Source organism: Diadema setosum, chromosome 5, assembly GCF_964275005.1.
Source record: "Diadema setosum chromosome 5, eeDiaSeto1, whole genome shotgun sequence".
NCBI lineage: Eukaryota > Metazoa > Echinodermata > Echinoidea > Diadematoida > Diadematidae > Diadema > Diadema setosum.
This window is the reverse complement of record NC_092689.1, coordinates 42,103,492-42,126,190: the sequence shown is the minus strand read 5'-3', so window position 1 is coordinate 42,126,190 and position 22,699 is coordinate 42,103,492. Positions and strand designations below refer to the sequence as shown.

Genomic DNA, 22,699 nt, shown 5'->3' with positions numbered 1-22,699 from the left:
TTACATTAAACATAGAATGAATACTAAAAAAAAATACAAGGAACTAAACATTCAATATAGCCTAAGACAATATGTGACCATAAAGTGATTGCCCTTTTATTGCTAATTTCATTTCACATGCAATATATTCACTTCATAGTTGGAATGGACGCAGTATGTACTGTGGCTTGTCGAATTCTAACAAGTTTGAATACTGGCACTGACCTTTTATAATCAATACATGTATTGAGTTTTCAAATAACTGGGACTTTACTGGGTTTGGAAATTATATGCTCCATTAATAAAAGAAATGCTAAGATATCACGACACGAACAATGTTCTGCTTGATATTGCAGATTTTTTTCGGTCAGATGCGTTATCACCATGATAGAAAGTCGCAATAACTCATTTTTATCTGTGAATGGGGACCCCCCCCCCAAAAAAAAAAAAAAAAAAAAAAAAAAAAAAAGGTTTGTGGGGAAAGGAAACAAAATATTTTAGAGAAAAAGCATAAAGACACTCATGTACTCGTACTATTGCGCACGCTGAGAGTGCGCGTTACCATTGGTGACCTACGTCATTGGTATAACTGAACTTATACACTAAAAATCTTGAACGAGAATATAGTACTGGTAATCTATGAAGTGTATTAAGTGTCGAGAGGGCGTACTACTGCGCGGTGTCCGCTAAAACTAGTTTCTAACTTCAGCAAATCTTCAGCCATCGTTCCCGATGCACGGCACCACACGGAAGGTGTACGAGGAGTCAGCACCCGTGCAACGCCGCTCTGCCTTCGCCTAATGTCTGTGCTGTGTTTGTTATTTGTATGCAATTTGCGTGCTATGCAACCTCGACCGGCGGCCACTCAACAGTGAGATGCCCGCATTGCATTGTGTGTCCCCACACGTATGTACGAAGTTTTCTACTTCCCGACATCGACAGGCAGGGGACCCGTGTGTTAATCCTATGGGCATGCAGTGTTTAGTGCAAGTGACAACAACCTGAGAAACACAACTTCACAAGAGCAGTAACGACTTCAATTCACCCTTTCCCCTTATGGGGAGCCCAAAAGTATTTCATCGAAACGTCTTGTAAATTTATTTGGGGCATCGTGCTTACATGTAGGGCCTAGATTTAGGTGCCTACATAATCTTTTTGCATAAGGAATAGACGCAATTCGCAAATTTTTCGTCTTGAGGAGGGAAACTCCGCTACGTGATCAATGGTGATGTTGGACCGGAAATCGCTGCGAGGTTTGGTGTCGGGAACCCTGACAAAATGAAGCCAGATATGAATGTAGACCAACACTAATTTCTTGCTGCTTGAGTCGGTCACCTGATGACAAGCAACATGAAAGAAGACACCATGGAATACCTTGATTATCCAGAATATGCGGATATCATGGAGCTCTTCATCGAAACTCTGACGGGAACAGTGTTTGAGCTGCGAGTGTCGCCGTTCGAAACTGTGATTTCAGTGAAAGCCAAAATACAAAGATTGGAAGGTTGGTATGGAAGCCGTCTATGATGAGTGATGACCACGATGACTATTTATGGCGTAGAAGTTCTATTAAACTGTTAACGAATGTATATAAAATGTTCGTTCTATCTTAGAACTGAGGTTGTAATAATTCATGGCAGTTAGTAATTTAATGGTAAAGTTAGATCTAACTAGTTAAATGTAACCGCAGCAGCGACCCCATACGGACAAATACGTTACTATGTTACAGCGCCCCGCGACGGGCGCGGGGTTACTAAATGCCAAAATGGTGCTGCGGCAAGTTGTAGAATAGAGAGGTCTGAGAAAATGACCCGCACCTCATACTGTAAAATTTACTATGTAGTTAATCTAATGACAGTAATGTTTAAATGTTTATATCACATGACACATTTCGTCACTGACCTGAAATTCTATGTCACTATGAACATGATGAAATCCCACTCACAAACAGGAAAGCCAAGCAAGATTCAAATAGAACACGCACAAGTTCACTGAACGATATCGGAAAGTTGCAGCTATCGAGTATCGTCATCAAACACGAACGATGCGGAATAGTTGTCTGCTAAGGAAGGGGCCCGCAACTTGTCACCCGCGCTCCCATAGACAAAAACAAAGCACGTAGGGCCTACTAAAAGATGTGTGCGGTTGACCATGTTGTTGATACTTCCTATGGAATCCTAATATAAATTTTTGCGAAAAACTGTTCGCTTTTCACCACAGTTTGCTTGATTGTGGTAACCCTTCCAAGTTTCAACCGTACTGAACACAGTCCCAGGCATAGATTTTTGTTCAGTGTGCTTGTATCAACAATTTTAAGCAGGGTGACGGTATTCAGGCCCCTGATGAGGTGCGGGCACCTCACTTACAGTTGCACTATACCTACATGAATGTGTATCTTACTCAGCTCAACCTGGGCTGATATGGGTGGGTTCCATCTGCGACAATTGCTTCGTTATGTGAAATATCTGCACGCTAAGCAAGGGCCAAGCATAGAGTGGTGGGTTTAGTCAAAATACAGTCGGGAAAATCCGCTCATGAGGGGAGCTCCATCTCAAGGCACTCTCCCCCTCATGAGGACCTCTGCCTCGAGAAGCTCCCTCCCTGCAGTGCTCATGAGGCCTCCTCTTCGCTTCTCACCCATCTCACATCTGATATATGAATGGTTTAAAGTTCGCTCTGTGATTTTTTTGTTTACACAATAATAACACACACACACATGTCCACTCTCCATGATGAAAAGAAGAAAAAATTCTATCTAATGACAGTAATGTGTTATTTTTTGTTTTGATTAATTATCATCATCATCATGTGATATATGGGAGACGATTGGGAGTGAGGTAGTCCTGTACTCTGTAGTCTCCCGGTTGTTCGTATACGCTGTACTATTTTAACATTCACAACTGTAGCGGCCTGCAATATGCGTAGATTTCAGTGGGTATTGAACAGCTTCATTGATGATCCAGTGTGAATTGGTACTTTGGTTTTACGAAAAAGTGTTCCAAATATATTCTGTCTATACCATGTAGAATTTGGTACACCTGGATCATGTCGCCCCTCTCATGCTGACAGTGAAGTGAAAATACCTCAGTTTCTTTAGCCTTTCAACGTATGATTAAGAGCTTATGCCGGGACCCATTCTGGTAGCTCTTCACTGTACAGCTGCGATTTTACGATCATCTCAACCTCAATTAAAACTCAGCGCATGCACATCACATGCGCACAAATTTCAAATCCATGAACGGATAAGATGTTTGTGTGCACATGTGCTGGCCGTAGTATTCAGTGTATGTAGCTCTCCCAAGGTCCTCTCGACCGAGTCACATTCAGTCATCAATTCGAACAGAAAGGGACTATTGGCAGAACCAAATGTTGCCCGAAGCCTGTTTTCAATACTTCAACTTAACTGGTAAGTCTTCAAATTGAAGAAATTTTTGGATTTTAAGTTGATGTATTTACCCGCGATACAAAATCTGTCACGATCCTGAATGCTACAATGCGAAGCCCCATTACGCTATGCGTATGGGGCTGCTGGTCGCAGTTAGCTATGCGTATGGGGCTGCACGCTGCTGGTCGCAGTTATCATGCAATAATGGTTTCGTACAATACGTGTACTACCTCGCCGCCGTACGGCGGCGGCTCTGGTATGAAATCATTATTGCATGATTACTCAGACATGGTGGGGCGAGTAAGTCTCACAGTGTTAGTTATATGAAAGGTACTTTAACCTGAAACACAAACTAAGACAAGGAAATTCAGGGAAACTTTTGAGGTACCAAAACATTTGAGGTACCAAAACTTTATATTATCTTTAAATATCGGACACTCTTACGGCACCCATGAAATTCTGTGTGTAACGTACCAGTGACCAATCTACAATGTAGAAGTCACAGTGAAAAATGTTTATTACAGTATTCATCGCATAATCGGGACAGGTTGGGAGTAGCAAACACGGCCCCTTTAAGCGGGGTGCCCAATTTCGCGATGAGCACTCACCATACGCTAACGGCATACGACATGTACATGTAGTGCACACACACACACACACACACACACGCATACTGACGTACTGTACATGTACATGAATACACAACCACGCTACCCCTCGGCGAGACCCTCTAGCTCTCCCTGCATTCTCGTAATGATGTAGAGTAATCGCAACCGGGTTCTTCTTCTGTCACCTCTCTCCGAACACAAAATATGTGGATTAAAAGCTAGCACTTTCTTAAACATTCGTAGAATTCTTGAACACGTAGGGCGTTCCGTATAAATACATATCCACAACCATGGGAAATGATTACCCCGAACTGATGTGGGAACGTCAATGAAAAGTCCTTCAATCATTCAATCATCACGGCTTGATTGTTTACTTGCCGCGATCACTGCACTGTACATGTGTTGTCAATATGTAGCGATCTAGCTCGCCATACACATGTACAGAAAAGCGAAGGCGGGCAGCGAGCTGAAATGTACGTGTACTGGATGGACGGAGGTCAAAACACACCAGTCCGAAGCTTGCTTTGTAAGTTTGATGTAAACGACAACTGATAGGGAATCTCTGAAATATTGTTGTGGTATTTTGGTAGATTTTTTGTGTAAAATATCAACAAAATCAAAGATCGCTTGAAGAAAAATTGTCCCGTTTATCAGAGGTCCCCGCCCGATTATCCAGTGAAAATAACGTGCATTGGAAATGTTTCTGGGAAGCGTATGTCATTTAAGCGAGGTTCCCGATTATCAGATGCCCGATTATGCGATGAATACTGTATTTTAATTCCATAGTTAAGACACGGAGGTACAAAATTTACATAGTACATAATTATACAGGCTGTACAATGTACAGTGTGCATTCTTGGCACAATATACAGTGTACAGTTCGACCTCGATTATCCGGCCATGTCGGGACCGGCGCTCATCCGGATAAGCGAATTGGCCGGATATGGGAGACTCTACACAATGTTAATGTAATAGCTGCCGTCCAAGCTGCCATCCCAGTGCACTGGCAGCTAGGCAGGTACATGTAGTGTACCCCGCGACGGTGGTGTAATCTATGCTAGCCTGCGCAAAATTGTAGTCCCTTCTTCACAAAAATAAAGTATATCTTTATGTGAAACTCATTAGATACATGAGAAACCTATCATTCACATCTTATGAAATTAGTGAAATAGATCCATGAAAAGATGTTAAAGTCACTGTTTTTTTCTCAATTTTTGGATAAAAAAAAACGTCCTTCACTGCGTGAACGCGTCTGGATAATAGAGATTTCCGGATAAAAGGAGGCCGGATAATCGAGGTCGAACTGTACATGTACTTTGAATTACAGATTGGATATGATGACATAAATGGTATCCTGGGGTACCAAATAAAAATCAGTCATTTTGTTGAATTATTTATTTTTTTAAAAAGGTTGTACCCTGGGTTGCCAAAAAGTGGAAATTATTTAGGTGCCAAAGCTAGCACGCGCTAGCCACTGCACTGCAATGCACTGCACTGCACTGCACTGCACTGAAGCACACACTATTGCTAGCACAGTGTGCCATGCATGCATAGTGTAACATGCAGTGGCATGGGAATGGCTATGTACATGTACACACAGTGCATGCATTTCTCTGCGGCTGTCCACGAGTGGACATGAGGTGGCGCTACACAACATGGTACCCCGGGGTACACCATATGCAGTACTCATTACATTTCACTGTTGAAGTCACTGTAGAAGTCACAGTGAGAAATATTTATTATTTAATTCCATATACCCCGTTTACAGTGCGAGGTGAGGCCGCAGCTTGGCCGCGGCCAAGCCCGCCTTCATTTCAGTTTAAATGCGCAAAAGGCCAAATGCGGGTCCAAAATTGGCCGCGCATTTGGCCACGCTTTGGAGATGATCTTGGCCGCGTCCAAGCCCGGCCTCTTCTTGGTGTAAACGCAAACTGGGCAAAATGGACGGCCAATTTTAGTCTCACTTCCAGACCCTCTGCCCGTACTATTTTGCTATTCACGATATTAATCCCCTCAACGTCAAAAACTAGTATAGTTTAAGGTGGTTTTGTCCTGCAAAGGATTTTTCCTTCGGCAAAGGCCTGTTTTGCCCGAACGGCGACGAACGGAATCCAGTTGGCAAAGGGTCTGAAAACCAGACTATACCAAATTGCATTTGTTTACAAGCAGAGCGCCACTACGACAAAATATTGAAAGGTTTGAATTAAAAGCGCGGCCGAGCCCAGCAGTGTAAACGGACAAAATTGCGGGGCTCGGCCCTGCAATTTAGGCTGGGCTCGGCTCTACAATGTACAGTGTGCATTCTTGACACAATGTACTTTGAAAATACATATTGGATATGCAGTGTCATTATATTTCAAGTTTTCATGATTCATAATCTTGTTGTTTTTCTTTTCCTTTTCTTCCACATTATCCAGTACCAATTGTTCCTCCGTGCAGTGCAATGTACTGTAAATGGAAATTCTGAATTTCATTTTAAACAGCCAAACATTTTACTAAGATGATCATATGTAGATACTGGTCACATTCATACATGTATGTGTCCTTCATTTATTGTGTAGTTCTTACCATAGTTTTGTGAGTTGTGCTGTCCCACATATAATCATTGTGTACTACATGTAGTAAAGTGATTATACAGCTGTATTATGTGTACACATGTATTGATCTACATTGTACATCATCGTACAGTGCCAGCATTATACATGAAAAATGTTACATTGAGACCAATGTGTAGATATCATGATAAAACCTGACATTACAGATCTAATTGTATGAGACAATATTGAAAGTTGATATTTGCTTTGTGATGATTACAGTATGTGCAAAGGTTTAAATTTCCCAACAGGACATCTAGAGAAAAAAGATTACCATAGTATCATTCAAGCATTTTTTTTTTTCAAGGAATAAAGATCACCAGGACTAAAGCATATCGCCAGCTTGACAGAATATAAACAGGGATGAGCATGTGCAGAAATTACATTTGTATTGATTTGTGTTTATTTCTTTATTTTTATTTATTTATTTATTTTTTTTTTTTCATTTGCAGGTATACCTATTTCCCAACAACATCTCATATGGCGGTCTGTTGAGCTTGAAGATGATTACTGTCTCCAAGATTATGGGTAAGACTTTTTTGACCCAGGAATGACATACAATGTATGACACGTCCACACAGGCAAATGTGTCGTCTTCAATGTCCCCTACATACAATACAGTGTTGTGCAGCAGAGTTTTTTCAGTGGTTTCAAGTGAAATGAACATCCACATTGTGACATACACATGAATCTGTGCACATAGCCTAACAATAGTTAATTTTCAAAGTGGAGGTATTTTGGGAACACTTACTGAAAGAGGGGGAAATTTCACATTCAATGACAGAGTAAGCACAATTCTATAACTGTGGCTCAACTTACTGTAGTATCAATTTCTTAGTTTTACATTGTAGCTTCAAAGTATAAAGTGCAGAGGGACTGAGATGGAGATTTGTTGTAGGGTTACTGTAAAACGCAATATATTTGCTGCATGAAATTTTCACAAATTGCCACAGGCATTCAATGCATGTACTTGTATCTAGTGCAGGCAAGACCATTTTAATTTTGTAAATCTTGGCTCTCACAAAATTCAGGAAATTAAAATGCACGCAAACATTCCTCATTTTACAGTGGGTTACATTTTTATGGTAGTTCAGAGTTATGCGTACACAAGGTACAATGTGTACCAGTATGTACAGGTGTATGAACATTAGTAGTGTTTACAAAGTACACTGTAGAGTGTGCACCGGGACTTGCCTACTCAGTGCTCATTTGGCAGTCAGTTTAATACAACTCTAAGCACTGTTATGCACTATTACTGGTGTACCGGTAAATCAAAATGTTTCACATTTTTGCTTATCAATACTCCCAACATACGTACAGATGTGTACATGTACACTGTATATAGGCAAAACAGTAGCCAGCATCATTAAGTTTTATGGGTGGTTTTATACCAAACAATATTTGTGCGTATTCAAATGATATACTTGTGTTTTTACATAATATACTCTGTACTCTGCATGTATCTGAGTATGCATGAATATGTATTAATGGTGACACGGTATCATGTAAAGGACATGGACAGCATGTACAATGAACAGTGGACTCTTGTAACAACAAAGTCCTTGGGACCGTTAGTTTTCTTTCGTTGTATCAATATTTCCTCATAACCAAACAAATTAACAATAAAAATACATACAGTGGATAATGTTGCAGCCTGAATTTTTACTCCGTTGTAACTGGAATTTTTGTAATAACTGTTGTTTTAACAGGAGTGCACTGTACAGTTGCGTCAAAATGTACAAAGGATTCCGGTAATCTGTCCTTTGGGGGGAGTGAGTGGAAAGCACATTCGAGTGACACCCTGCTAAGCACATTTTAGTTCTTAATTCTCGTGATTTAAAAATGTTCATGAACAGTTCAAGAGTGGTTGCTTATTTCTTGATTATATATCTTTGTCTTGCAGAATTCCACCATCAGCATCACTCAAGCTGGTCCTAGCCATGAGGGGAGGCCCAATTAACACACGCAGAAGTGAGTTTACCGTAAAGAGAAAGTACAGCATGTATATACAATGTAGTAGTTTGTCTCAAGTGGGCAGTCTTTCTGCACTTTCATGGGCTTGCTTTAGCTGGGATCAGTGATCTCCAATGATATTTCTGTGTCAAAGAATGAACCAAAACTACAAAGAATGTAAATCAAAGGCATAGTTTACCTTTGGGAGCAGTGATTTTAAAAATTTTCGAGTTATCATATTTGATGCATATTTGTAGGTCGGTTGTATCACAAAACATCCTACCATATAGCATTTTCGTAATAAAACCGAAAATATATGGAGATGTCTCTTTTTTTTCTCACTAAAACGGTAACTGTAGAAACGATTTTATTATAACTATTTTTCACTTTTTTAGTTTTTGTATATTCAACAGTACTTATTCATTGATTATTCTGATTACATTGCTTGTTTCTATCTCTAACTCACATGTTGGAACTATTTTGAAGCACTAAAGTTGGGTTTTTGTTTCATCTGCAAATAGTAAATAATGCCTTTAATGTTTGTCTTAATTCAGTTCTAATTTATAAAGCATTTCCATCAAATCTAAAGCTCAGGATCATTAATCATGTAGATATGAATCATGTAGACAGAGTACATGATCTGCACATGTAAGTACATATCCTCTTTATCTTTGCCCAATCTCTCTAAACATTTGATTTGTTATAAGCATGTGTGAATGTCACTGTAATGACCTAGACAAGTTAAATATGAAGCTTAAGGAACAATATGAACAGGTGCAGTTACAAGTAGTTCAGGTCAGCACTAAACTTCGAGGCCAACTTGTTGAGGGGTAAGTGTATGGTATTAACTTTGAAAAGCAGTCAGGGCTTGTGGTGGGGATGAGGGACAACTGTCAATTTTGGTGAGATTTGAATCTCAGAAATGCCCGACCAGTGTACTTTAATACATGCATGTGTATACTAAGGGACATTTGAATAGAAAAGAAGGGACATATGGCACGTACAGTTGTAAAACAAAGATATCTATGTGTGATGTTCAAATTAATGAAATTCTTGCTTGAAGTTTTTATTATTGCAACTGATTGACTAATTGCCCTACATCAACGTAAATTTACATCAGTGTAGGGCAATTTGTCAATGAGTTGCTATGTGTGATATATTTTTAAAGTGTTTTTTTTTTTTCACATGCAGTGGTAGTGGTGACTTTCAAAGAGTCTTTGATTCTTCTTTTACCCTTGTCACTAGTTCCCATGGAGGACCCAGCCATCCGAGAGATGGCAGAGTACATGGAGGCCAATAAGGAGGAGATTTGGGAAAAGCTGCCTGGCAACCGTCAGGTTACCCTCCTTGTCTTCCGCGAAGGAGATCAACTCAATTTCTTCCGGGTTGTGGACCGAGGGGACGGAACTTTAACCCCATTGTCAGAGTCTTTAAGGTGGGTGTACATACATGTAGCTCTGCTCTGCGGGAAATGCATTGCTATTTTGTTCACCATCGCAAAAAGTTGTCGCCGCGGTGTTTCGCGACTCTTTTCTTTCAAGTCTCCCACATCTTTTGACACTAAATTTGCGATGCCTAGGCACATGGTTCCGGAGTTATGCGTAAATATGCATGTCAGACCTCAACTTGCTCAAAAATCATGAATTGTTGTACAATTTCGTTGCAAATTGTGCTTTCAGTCAAATTTCATAAAAGCATTATTATTTTTGGTTCTATTGATTGAAATCAATTAAAAACATTTTCATGCTCAGAACAATGTCGCCTACAATGAAAAAACAGTAAAAAACTAAAAGCCAAAAAACAGAGATACATAAGAAAATTTTTAAAACAATAAAATACTTAACACATTTTTTTGATGGCGCAGTTTGTTTCAAATACATTTGCTAAGGACACTAGAAAAAATATTTGCACAAAGAAAAATGTGTCGGTGATTTATAGCAAATAGTCTGATTTCATGCAAACATTATGCATATAGTAGCATAAATGATAATTTTTTGAAAAATCAACTCGTAACTTTTTTAGATTACATCACAGGCAATGTTTGTGCCGATTTTCATTGCGATTGTGTGGTCAGTGGCCGAGATCTGGGGGGGGGGGGGGGGGAGGGGGCATGGGAGGTCAGTTTTCAACAGAAAGAGGGTTGAGTACACATGACATTTGTCAGATGTTTCTTTTTTTTTCTTTTTTTTTGTGCAGGTTGTGTTATGTCCCCATTGTTACACATGTCATTCAATGCATATTGCTTTAGGGGAATAGCTTGCGGGGGGGATGAGCAAATCAAAGCAACCCAAATTAGATAGTTAATGTGATAGTAGTCACAAAGGAGAATCTATGCCCTCATCGGCAGGATATCCTATACAACATATGCAACATTCAGATGAATTCAAAGTCAGCTACAAGATTAAAGCTACGAAGGAAGAAGATGTTTAAAAACCAAAAGGATAGGATGGAAATATCAGCTAACAAGGAAGAATCTGATAAAAGACAAAGGAAATGATCAGGTGCATATGATGGGGAATTGGTTGTGAATGTGTTTTGTGAGCAATTCTAAAATTTCTAGGCCCATTTCTAGTTGTACATTGAAACTGTCTGTTCATCCTCTTGGTATTATGATAGGGCTTTAGGTTTCTGTTTGGTGATATTTTCTAATAATTAAACTTTGACAGAAAAAAAAAACACTTTCAGTAGTTTTAATAGTTTCATTACAATACAAACTGTTTGATGGATTCTGTACATGCTTTCTCACGAGTTAGGCACTATGACTCTATTAAAAACTGAAGGTACAATTTGTATGGTGTGCTAGACAAACACCTAGTACCACAGCCAGAGCCTGTGATGGTATCCCATGGTCATCTGAAATGTCATTTACTCATATTGGTTTTGTAACATCTTTTTTAATTTTATTATTATTATTTGTACAGATTTAGTGAATTTGAGCAGTTCAATCAACTAGTTAGTCAATGCTCAATACAATTTACTTTCGAGATGCTCAAGAAAATTGGAGTTCCAAATTTAATGAGGAAGAGATGATAATTTCTGCAGGGACTTGATGGTTTTAGACAGTTGGATTAATGTGTATGTTCATGTGTGAATACCTGCCCAGTACCAACTCGGTATTGGATGGGATTAGAATGCTATCGATAAGTCAGGTACTTCAGGGCCAAATTTGCCATCAATTCCCATTTATAAGCACACCTTCTGCAGTTGTATCCATGCAAAGTATGCAGACATACAATAAATATGTAGTGTGCAACTATTGGCTTTCACAAGACAGATGCATGAAACCATGTGACAGATGTAAAGGAGAAAAAAATCTGAGACAAAAATAGTCTTGGCCATAGTCATAACTGCACCTCTGGTATGCGTGCTCATATGGCCTTCGAGTATTGATTTAGTCCCCCCTATCCAAAAGGCGGTACCCATTTGTTTATCACTTAATGGTGAGCGTTGCCATTGTTGAGGGGGAGACCTTTCACAATGGCAGCCCTAATCCAGGCATCAATTGAGAGCGGTAACCAAGGAGGCGTCCAGCAGACACAATAGGCCCATGTAAACCTTGCCATAACAAATGTCTCCAGCAGGTAGTGTGGGATAATGTTGTTCCCAACCAAAACGCCAGTGTTTGTATGCTCTATATAAAACATCTGCTAGAGTTTTATAGTATTTATTTTCACACGCAGGTTATTTCATTTTTCCCCAGTATCCCATAATTTCCAAATGGTTGGTATTTTCCTTGATGGCATACTATCGAAACGGGGGGTCTCTGTAGTTTCTTCTATTGCTTGATTGATTGCAAGCAGTCTTTTATTATTTGCCGTGGATGGGCATCTCTTCTCGATGACCTGCGGGCAGAGATGCAGGGAGGGTGGTGAGAGAAATCGATGACCTACCTATGTGACAGTGGGTGTCAAATTTCTCATAGAGTGTCCACAGTGACAGGTGGAACTGACTGACTGACATACATACATTTGCCAGTAGATGTGTTTCACTTCTGGATAATGTGTAATTTTCTGTAGGGGTAATACAAATTTGCTGCAGAGTTTATGCCTCTTTTACATGCTTTGCTGTATGAAAGTCCTTGTCTGCAGAGTAGCTGGATTTTTTTTTTTTTTTTTTTTTTTTTTAGCATTAATTTTTTACAGTTTGATATGAGTTAAAGTAAGCTTACACTTTGGGTACATACACTTGAATCATTTATGGCATTTGATGAAACAAAGAAAAAACAAACAAACAAACAAAACAAAAAACCTCATATTGAATTTAAGAGAGATTACATTTCTCTTGCTACATGTATCTAAATGTCCTGTGTCTTACAGTGAGCTGGTTTTGATACATTGTACATTGTACATGTACCCCTGACTATGATGTAAGCAATAAGAAGTTTTCTAATGCCATTATCATACATCAGATATTAATGCACCATATCGATATCACAAGACAATTTTTTTCTTTTTTCTTTTTTTTTTTGTGTCAAGTGGTACTACATGTACTTTGCTGATAATGATGTACATATACATTTTTTTTTTAATTTTTGTTTTTTTACAAACATTACTTACATGCAAGTTTGCAGTTCTGCTGTTGGATCATAGTACCTGGTATACTTTTTTTTTCAGTCAGACAATCCTAATCTGTCTGTTTTTCCACCTTGGAAGTACAAGCCATCAAGCGGCCAGCTGTTGAAAAGGTTGAGTTGCTCAGTTCAGACTTCCAGTATGACAAAGATCAAAACCACAGGGAAGGAAACTTAGCCTTGCTTTCAATGTTTTTCCCTGATACCACTCTGGCTTCTTGTCTGATATGAGCATATGTGCTGTACAGGCATGAGTCATGCTATAGAAGCAGCAAATTCTCAGTTACATCGTTTTGTCTTCGTTATCCTCTCTAGAGTTAGTTTTCTCTCTTGTCTTTTTTTTTTTTTTTTTTTTTTTTTTTTTTTTTTTTTTTGCTTTCATTCTGTGCAGTTTCCGGCTAAGTCCCTTATCTAAGGGACTTACTTTTTAATTTCATTTAGGGGAGGCTGATGTCTGTTAATACTTTACATTGTAGCAGGGTTCGAAATTGGCGATGGTCCGCTGGCCATTGGCCACCCAAAATCATGTCGGACTAGCTAAAAATCATAAAATTCTGAAGTCACTAGTCCGTCTGGCTAGCCAAAAAATCGCTTCAGTATCAAAATTGATTCTAAGTAGTCCGCCTGGCTAGTTAAAAAAAAGTTAAGTGCGACCCCTGTGTAGGTACTGTAGGGGTGAAGAAGAGAAGATTCATTCACTTCTCCATTATTTTAGAACATTCAACATTGATAATTTTATGAATTAATACATTATGTGACCTGTTACCATGTAAAAATGTGTGTGAGTACTGTACATAGTACAACATATATTATTCTTCTACAGTATGTTAAAGCACTAGTATGGTCAGACCATTGGCTAGATGGAACATGATGAACATTATGATATTTTCTGTCTTCTTTACTGTTGCTTTATCTGCACAGTTTTTACCCACATATAAATGTACATGTGGACCAATGGCTGGGTGGAAATATGATGCTGTGGGTTTTTTGTGGGGTTTTTTCTGTTGCTTTGTCCACACAGTTTTTTTTTTTTTTTAACCTCTTGATTTTCCATGTTGACCATTGGCTGGATGAAAATATGATGTGATAGTTTTTGCATTTTTCATTTCTTTACTGTCGCTTTGCCCCCACAGTGGTGCCTCTGTTTACAATGTCTGTGAGGAGGAGGAAGATGATGAGAATGCTCCCACGCAGGACCAGAGCCAGGAAAATGATGTCACAATGGGCAAGATGAAGCTGCTGAGAGCGAAGATGGAGAACTTGTCTATTGGAAAGAAGGTGAGACATCTTTTAGACCTTTACTGAATTTTACTGAGTTTGAGGTGATTCCCTGTGAGATATACATAGATGTGAGCTATCACTGGAGATGTGGGCATATGATAACTAGGCAGAATTTGCGAAAGTAACAATATTTTAGAAATAGCTATTTCAATGTATGTTCTAATACTGTACATAATTGTTCTGAGCTCGTGAGGACCCATAGTATTGATTAGCACTTGCGATGCAGTACAGTGTGAATTCATTTGAGCAATTAGGAAAGTTGATTGTAACAGTTTTAATTCCAAAAGACCACTTCATATAATCAGAGGAACAAGTGCACATCCCATAACTAAACGTCACTCTGTTTGTGTGTATTACTTCACAGAAAACAAAGGTACCAAGACCGCCGAGTGGGAGACCCAAGAGCTCGGCCCAGAAAAGAATGATCTCTGCTAAGAAGGGAAGCCAGTCCCTCAACAAGAGTAGCCCACTACCTCCTGTGGGAACCACGCTTCTGACCAGTGCTGGCTCTGAAGAGAAGCTATTAGGTGCTAGGACTCGTATCGAGGCCCCTGCCGCAGGCCTGGGTGTGAGGTCGAGGACAAAGGCGGAGATTGTCCCCCAGGCGAGGGCAGCAGACTTGTCACGCATTGGTGCTACGGGGAGTTCCCTCGCAATGTCTGCAGACGTTGGAAGCAGAAGCAGGAGCCGCTCCCTGCGGATCAGCAGTAGCCAGGATAAGAGGCACAGCCCAGTGCCTCCCTCATCCCAGCGAACTCTTGACAATTTAACCAGCACCAAGGTGCATCACTCCTTCAGGAGTAGGACTAATGCTTACCCCCACCCTCCCGCCACCCAGAGTTCCTTCATCCAGGAATTCCGGCCAAAGACTTCCTCAAAGCTTGCCGAGCCCCAGATTGCTTCGTCAGCAGACCCCGGCCGCTCGAAAGAGCGCATGAACCTGAAGACGGCCGATGCACGCATGGTGACAGAACTTGTAAATCAGGCCAACAAGGAGGGAAAGATAAACAACATCATCAGGTCGGGGCCACGGGAGTCTTCCCATAATGCCAAGCGAAGTGGACATTCGCGTGTCACGTCAGGTGGCATAGCATTATCTCATGCACTGAACTCAAGCAGTGGACTAAGTAGTTCTATCAATGAGGACCGCATGAGGACTCCTGATGCCAGGAAAGCTCTCATTGTAAGAACTTATTGTAACCTTCAAAGCAAATCAATATGAAGCAATGTAAACCACATCATGTACACATGACTTAGTTGGGCAGGTTGAAATGGATATTTAGCCAATTATTCAGAATATGATGAGACATATACTGCCTCTTATAAAGATTAAGCATTAATTTTTATGAAGTGTGATTCATTTGTATGAACTTCATATTATGAAGTTCACATGTGCAGAAGTATAAGTGCGGGAGATTTATTAGCAGTATAAAGCCATTACCAGGAGGCTTATTCACAATATCGCATGATATGTGATTTCAGGCTATTGTACTATACTTCAGGGGGGTTTTCATTTTTTTTTTTTTTTTTTTTTTTTTTTGGGGGGGGGGGTCTTTTTTGTTTTTTTGGTTGTTTTGTTTTGGTTTTTTTTTTTTTTGCTTTCCAACTAGAATTGATTCCCTGCTTTTCTTGTTTGTTGATTGTGTCTCTGCAGTCTGCTCACAGTATACGAGGTCGGTTATCTGGTAACAAAGAAGGTCGATTATGTGAGTATACTAATTATATGATGTATTGTTCTTGCAAATGAATAGAGGCAAAAATTCCAATGACATAACTTGTTTCCTTGCAGTGATAGTGTGCTATAGTTACAAAATCAACAGTACACAGTACAAGGCATGTTTATGTCTTGCTAGCCTTCAAAGTTCATTTTTATGTGATGTGCCATAGGCTTTGTAGGTACTGTTGAATAGGAACTCCTGAATTTACGTGAAAAATTTCCACAAGATGAGGCAAACTTACTCATATCTGGAGTTAAAGTGCTGAAGCAAGACCTTGTAGTTCAATTGTTTAAATTGGAAATATTACCAAATGTGTGTAACACAAATGAATTGAAAGTTACTGCAAGCAGAAGTATATCAGATAAATTCAATGAGATTAGTATCACTTTAAAATCTACAAGTTTCGCTCTGTAGTCTAATGTTTATTTTCAAAGTGAGAATATTGTAATTTGAGGGACTGGTTTGGTATGTTTCTGACTAGGTCATCCGTATTTAATTCCACATGTTTTCATGCTATTTTTTGATTTGGTTTTTGTTATACATACATATTTGAAGCTGTGGGTTTTGGGTGGAGTATGTTAACTCTTTGCTGTCTTCATCTCTTGGTAGTGTCATCCCCAGCCCATCGTTTGCCCCCTGTGCCAAAGCCCTCCCTCAGCTCCAGCAAGAAGAAGACAAGTAAACGCTGCTTTCTGTGTAACAAGAAGACTGGTCTTGCCACCAGCTACCAGTGCAGGTAAGAAGCTGTGGTGTTAGCAGATCCATGGTCCCACCATCTCAGGTGCCATTTCACCAATGTGCAAGTTTGAAAAGTCATAAACATTTTGACACTCCAGTCCTGTTTTTGTGACTCCATTCCTGAAATATGCCAGAGACATCATTTGTTTTTCATGAAAGGTTATCCTGCTTTTTTTTTTCTTTCTTTCTTTTTTTTTTTGGGGGGGGGGGGAGGGGGAAGGTTGGGGGAGTGTGTTAACAAAGTTTTTTGAGAATGCTGAATAAGAATGAACGGTGTGTTTGAATAACCATTAAGAAATGGGGATCCAGTAGGAGACAGTCGGCAATAAAAGTAGTCCTACATGAAGTGTGATGTACCAGAATGGACCAACTTTTGAGTGTCGAGGGGACTCAAACTATGCAGTCATTTATAGAGAGAGGAATCCTGCTGTCAAAGAAACATGAATATGTCATGAGCTGTATGATTTCAGAGATACATTATTGGCAGGTATAAGGCACTTCAGGGAGTTGCAGAAATATGCTTGAGAAGTATTCCCTGTCATTTGTAGTGTATGAGATGCAACTAATTTGTCCTCTTCATTGTACACATGCACTCTTTCCAGTGCCATGATGTGCTGTATTCAACATTGACATGGCATCTTGTTTCTGTACAACCGATGTGGCAGGGGGGAGTTCAAGTACACACGTATATACCTCTTCGGTTTTTAAACACTATGACTTTTGTCGATCCTAACTGGGGGCTTCCAAAATAAGAAGAAAAGATGATTCAATTGGTTGTGCAATGAGTTGGGGGCATTGCTATGTCTGTGCTTAAATCAATTATAATTAAGCACACTAAAGCTCCTTGTTGATTTATGGTTGAAATGGATAGTAACATTTTAAAAAAAAAAAAAAAATGCCCTAAACTGAACGTGTCTATAGTATGTTGTGGATATCAACTTCCCTGTGCAATAAGTAATGAAACATTCCATTATAGAGTGTATTATTTTAGGGATATGCTATGCATCCCGTGATCCTCCTAAAATCTGTCAATGTTGATGTGTGTTTCTTGACATTAGGTGTGGTCATAACTTCTGCGCCAGCCACCGCTACGCCGAAGCCCACAACTGCGGCTACGACTACAAAACGGAAGGACGCAAGCTTTTGGAGCAGACCAATCCTCTTGTCAGTGCACCCAAACTACCCAAGATTTAATCTGCGTCATCTTTGTGTCTTGTGAAACAACAAATGGAGATCTCATATTTACCTCATTACCCTGAAATGTTTTCATTTAACTGATACCACAAAAGGTTATAATTCATGGTAGGTGGGAGGAAGAAACAGGCAATGGGTTTAAAGAGTTTCGTAGCACAACCCTAGTAGATATACACGCATGTTTGGCTTTTTTTTTAATTGTCCAGTGTTTGATATAACGCAGAGTCACAGACTTATCCGTTTAATTACTTGTGTGTCTGCAGATGAGGAAATGCTATAGCACATAGAATTTGCAGAAATTTGCTGGAATTTGTAACAGAGCAAAAAACCAAGAAAGAAAGAAATTATATGCTTTAGTCCAGGGTTTTGATGATGTATGGTAATTTATTGATATCTCCCCCCCCCCCCAAAAAAAAAAAAAAGACTGCTAATCTACTCTTCATGAGTGGTTGTGGTAAACAGGACAGTGTAGCCCCAAATATTGCAAACTCTGTTATGAACAGACCTTGTTTTACACCCTCTTGATTGGACACCCTGTCAGCTGTTCCCAACATGAGCAATTGATGGTATTTAGTCTTATCGAAGCTGCTATGTATTGCAGCATTTTTTTCTCCAATTCATAAAATACACAATGTGTGATCATGTATTGATTTCGTATCAAGTGATTAAGTTTGAATTTATGTTAAAATAGCCATGCGTTGCCCATATAACCATTCATGTTATTCTTGTCAGATTGTACTAGCATAATACTCAATTGTAACTTACACACATACACCACCACGTATAAAGCTACATGTAATGTGAAGCAAGTTTGCAGGCAACACTTGATTACAGCAAATAAAACATTTTGTAGATATATTGTAACATTATGTCTCATGGTCATCATATGAATGTGTAGTTCCGAACAAACCTGTGGTTGGATCTTTATTTGCTTTACCACACCAGTACTTGGTTTCCAGTATACTTGTCCCGTTCATCACAATACAACATTGGAAATGTAATGTGGCTGTGTGTGCCACCTGTGTCTGTACCTCTTTCTCTCGATTACACAAGTACTAGGCAGCTTACGTCAATATTATACTCATATTATCACTGAATCAGGTGATCTGGATCCTGTCCTGTCCAAACCAGTACAAGAGGTGGGTTGTAAACGTGTATTTTGGGACCTCGTTATAACAAGGTCGGATTGATATATACCGAGACTCATGATAAAGCAAGGTAACTTTGCAGGTCCAATTCCTTTTATATTCTTTTGTTTTTATCACCGATATAACAAGGGATATTTCATTGGTCCCAATCACCTTTTAGTGACGAGGTTCCCCCATATCTCTACCCTGTAGAATTCACCTTCACTTGTCATGAGTGTTTCAGTAGTGAGGGACACATGAATGACATGAAGAGTCTGCCATGAAGCCTTGGGCTGCCCATAAAAATCATTCTCCTATCCGGTTACCATGTTGTGCACACAAAGTGTGAGAGTCTCTCAAGATTTTGCCAAATGTGAACCGATTTGATACTGTTGAACACTGCGCATACAAAGTCACTGGCTGCAATTAGCCAGTGCCCCAGTAATGAAATTCTGCTGCGTAATTGACATCGCCTTTGCAGCAAGGAACCAGCTTCACGTGTCATCTCCTTCAGTCAGCTTTCTCTTTTCAACATGTATCATTTGTCCCATAAGGGTGTAGATCTATTTAGTACAACTTACTAACTCTTGCAAACTTAGGGCAATATTATAAATGCAAATTGTAATTTGCTGTTGACATTTGTCTTGATTTTGTACAGCAATTTGTGTTTTGACCGTCACTAAACAGACACTCGTAAATAACACCTTCCAAACAACATGAGCATTTTAACAACTTTGTCGTAAATCTTTTGAATATCACAACACACAAATCCAACATCACTGATCGTCTCTGACTCTGTATGCGCCAATTCAAAATGTTAACTCCCAGTATGCTGTGCAACAGTTGTTCGCTTCTAGGATATAACTGTTTGCTTGTAGGGCTTGACTGACTTTTGTGCTACATTATAGTACTACTCTGGAGATTTTTTTTGATGGCTGAAAATTAATTATTGATAACTGTATCTACCATAAAAAGAAGGTCAAGGAATGTCAAGAAGATTACTGCCTGTATATTATTCACATTACACTTCATCCATGACAGTACAAAGATTGTGTGTGCCACTTTGCAGAGAATTTATTTGATGTTCCATTTGAGTATCAAAGAAAAAAAAAATAAAAGTCATTCTAGAAACCTCATTATAACAAGCTCCGTAAATAATGAGGTATCACTTTTTACAAGATGAATTCAGCGGTCCCGATTTTCCTTGACTGTCGTCTGTGCTTTATAATGTTTACAAGGACGTGACGGTTATAATGAGGTAAAATTGCTAGTCCTGGCATGCTCCTTTTAGCAGGGTTTCCCTGTATACATTGCACTATCATGTTGTAAGATATAAACACATGTTCCTGCCATCCACTGTAAAAGCAAAGTTAGTTTTTGAGATAAGCACTGCTGATACCATTAAGTACTAGTCCACAGTATGCCCAGTGTTAGTACTCATTCCAGTTATTGTGTGTTAGTACGAAATATCAGTTCTCATGATTTGTTAAAGGATATTCCTAGTTCTTGTGTCAGACTGGGTACTGTACTATTTCGCATATTATCACCAGTCACAATTTACCCAGTTGCTAGAGGTCAAGTATTTACCTTGTGCTTGGGGTAAGAGGACAATTTTCCTTCTTGAATTCTTATTGGACAGCCTTTATGTTATAATCTTGGGTACCTCTGTAAATCTTGGTTATATCAATGGTAGTTTGTCTGTGGTGATAATTTTTGCTGTTTTTTTTTTTCTTTTGAGAAAGAATTTAAAGTGCAATACTACAGAAAATTTGAAATATGGTACTGAGCTGCGCATCAGTACAGATTTTGATTAGAAAGATTGTGTGATCTTACAATCATGTACTATGGAAATCATCTTTTCTTCTTTACCTGTGTGCATTGGTCTGTGTAGCGTTTGCTATTACTGTTCTTGTGGATTTCTGTAGCTCATCTGAATACATTGTATCTTGACAAGAAGAGAAAAAGAGAGTTTGACTTTATTTGCCTTATTCATTTTTCTGGTTTCAACTATGCAGGCTAATAAATGCATTGAGTGTCTTAAAACATACTTTTTCTGATGTCTTATGTTGTGATGATTTCATTCAGCCCTGCTGTGGATGTACAGAGAGAAAAGTCCTTTTTGTGTATTTAGGTTTCTGCACACAGATACTACTGTTTACTTGAAAAAAGAAAAAAAATTGAAAGAAAAATAAAGAGGGTCATGAAAGAGGAGAAAAAGTGTAGAAAACTTAGATTCAGGCTTTTATATGTTTAACAAGTCTTAAAGCTTGTTCAAAGGGGAATTAAAAGTCCTGTTTACCTTTGGGAACAATAATTAAAGAAATTTTCAAGATATGACATTTAATGCACATGTGTAGGTCTGTTGTGTACCAAAAAACATCCTATCATATAGAATTTTAGCGATAAAGCATAGAATATAAGGAGATAGTCTATACATTGTATCTGTATTTTTCTCAATAGCCCATAACTGTAGATGGTTTAGTCTGGAAACATTTTTATTATAACTATTGTTAGCATTTTGTATATTTAACAATACAATGTACTCAAAATCAATTGTACTGATTCAAATTTCTACAGTGATTGTTTCTATCCCTAAATCACATTTTAGAACTATTTTAAGGCACTAATGCTGGGTTTTTGTTTCACCTCCAAATGGTAAATTATGCCTAACCCAAGTGTAATATTCTGTATACATGAATTTGGTTAATGCAGAAATATCAGTGGAATACATCAGTGAAATTACGGAAAATCAAACAATACATTCATATGTTATGAATTATTAAAAAATGTTGATTGAATCCATGTGCCGTCATTGCTGGATAAAGAAGGCTACGGTTTATGATGTCACAGGAGTGCGGAAAAAAGAAGTTCCATAAAATAAAAGTGTGCTTGATTTGCCTGCTGAAGGCAAGGGTGTAGTACAGTGTACCACCCTTTGACATAACATTATGTTGGTAACAAATCAAGGGATTGTGTATCCATTTCATACAAAATGAAATGTTGTTGAATATTCTTTATATTCTCTCCATATCATTCCACTGTGACATCACAAGTTATTGTAAACCTTTTTATTCAGCGATGATGACACTTGGATTTGACCACAGCTTTGCAAATGCACAACCTTTGAATGGATTGTCTGATTTCCCCCAGCTTCACTGACATGTTCTGCCAATATTTCTGCCTTCGCTGAATCCATATGATCCACATGTGTTAAGAGTAACTTTGCCTGTAAAGACTCTGCCCATCTCAAAGAAGGCATGATGTGGCTGACCAGTGCACTCACTGTGAAAACATTGGTCTTTTCAGAGCTTCGACTGCTTTATCAATTTTAACTCCTTTGTAGTTCATCGACATTCGGCATCACATTATACAGGCTAAGTTACTTCAGCGCATGAAAGAGTGCTGTTGCCGCTGTGTCGGACTAGAAACTACAATGTTGCCGCTATTTGAGCTGAACTAAAGAGTATAGCGTGCGCCTCTAATATGCTCTTTGATCTGAACACTGAAATACGTGTAATTATTATAATACAAAAATCACAAAAACAAAAAAGA

General features: G+C 39.0%; 1 protein-coding gene across 1 annotated transcript; it reads left to right on the top strand.

Annotated features, from left to right (window-relative positions):
* Positions 1 to 969: 969 nt before the first annotated feature.
* On the top strand, positions 970 to 21,194 carry LOC140228720 (AN1-type zinc finger protein 4-like). Its single transcript, XM_072309001.1, has 9 exons — positions 970 to 1,483; positions 7,019 to 7,094; positions 8,470 to 8,537; positions 9,765 to 9,954; positions 14,223 to 14,367; positions 14,735 to 15,553; positions 16,025 to 16,076; positions 16,698 to 16,824; positions 17,885 to 21,194. Exons 1-9 carry the CDS (start codon positions 1,318 to 1,320, stop codon positions 18,018 to 18,020), a joined length of 1,779 nt encoding a protein of 592 aa, XP_072165102.1. The 5' UTR covers positions 970 to 1,317; the 3' UTR covers positions 18,021 to 21,194.
* Positions 21,195 to 22,699: the final 1,505 nt, after the last annotated feature.

What these genes read in the sequence shown, in the direction of transcription:
- LOC140228720 (XM_072309001.1), top strand. Translation starts at nt 1,318, where the DNA reads ATGACAAGCAACATGAAAGAAGACACCATGGAATACCTTGATTATCCA. An exon ending in TACTGTCTCCAAGATTATGG is followed by an intron (nt 7,095 to 8,469) that starts GTAAGACTTTTT and finishes TTTGTCTTGCAG; the next exon opens with AATTCCACCATCAGCATCAC. An exon ending in ATGCCAGGAAAGCTCTCATT is followed by an intron (nt 15,554 to 16,024) that starts GTAAGAACTTAT and finishes GTGTCTCTGCAG; the next exon opens with TCTGCTCACAGTATACGAGG.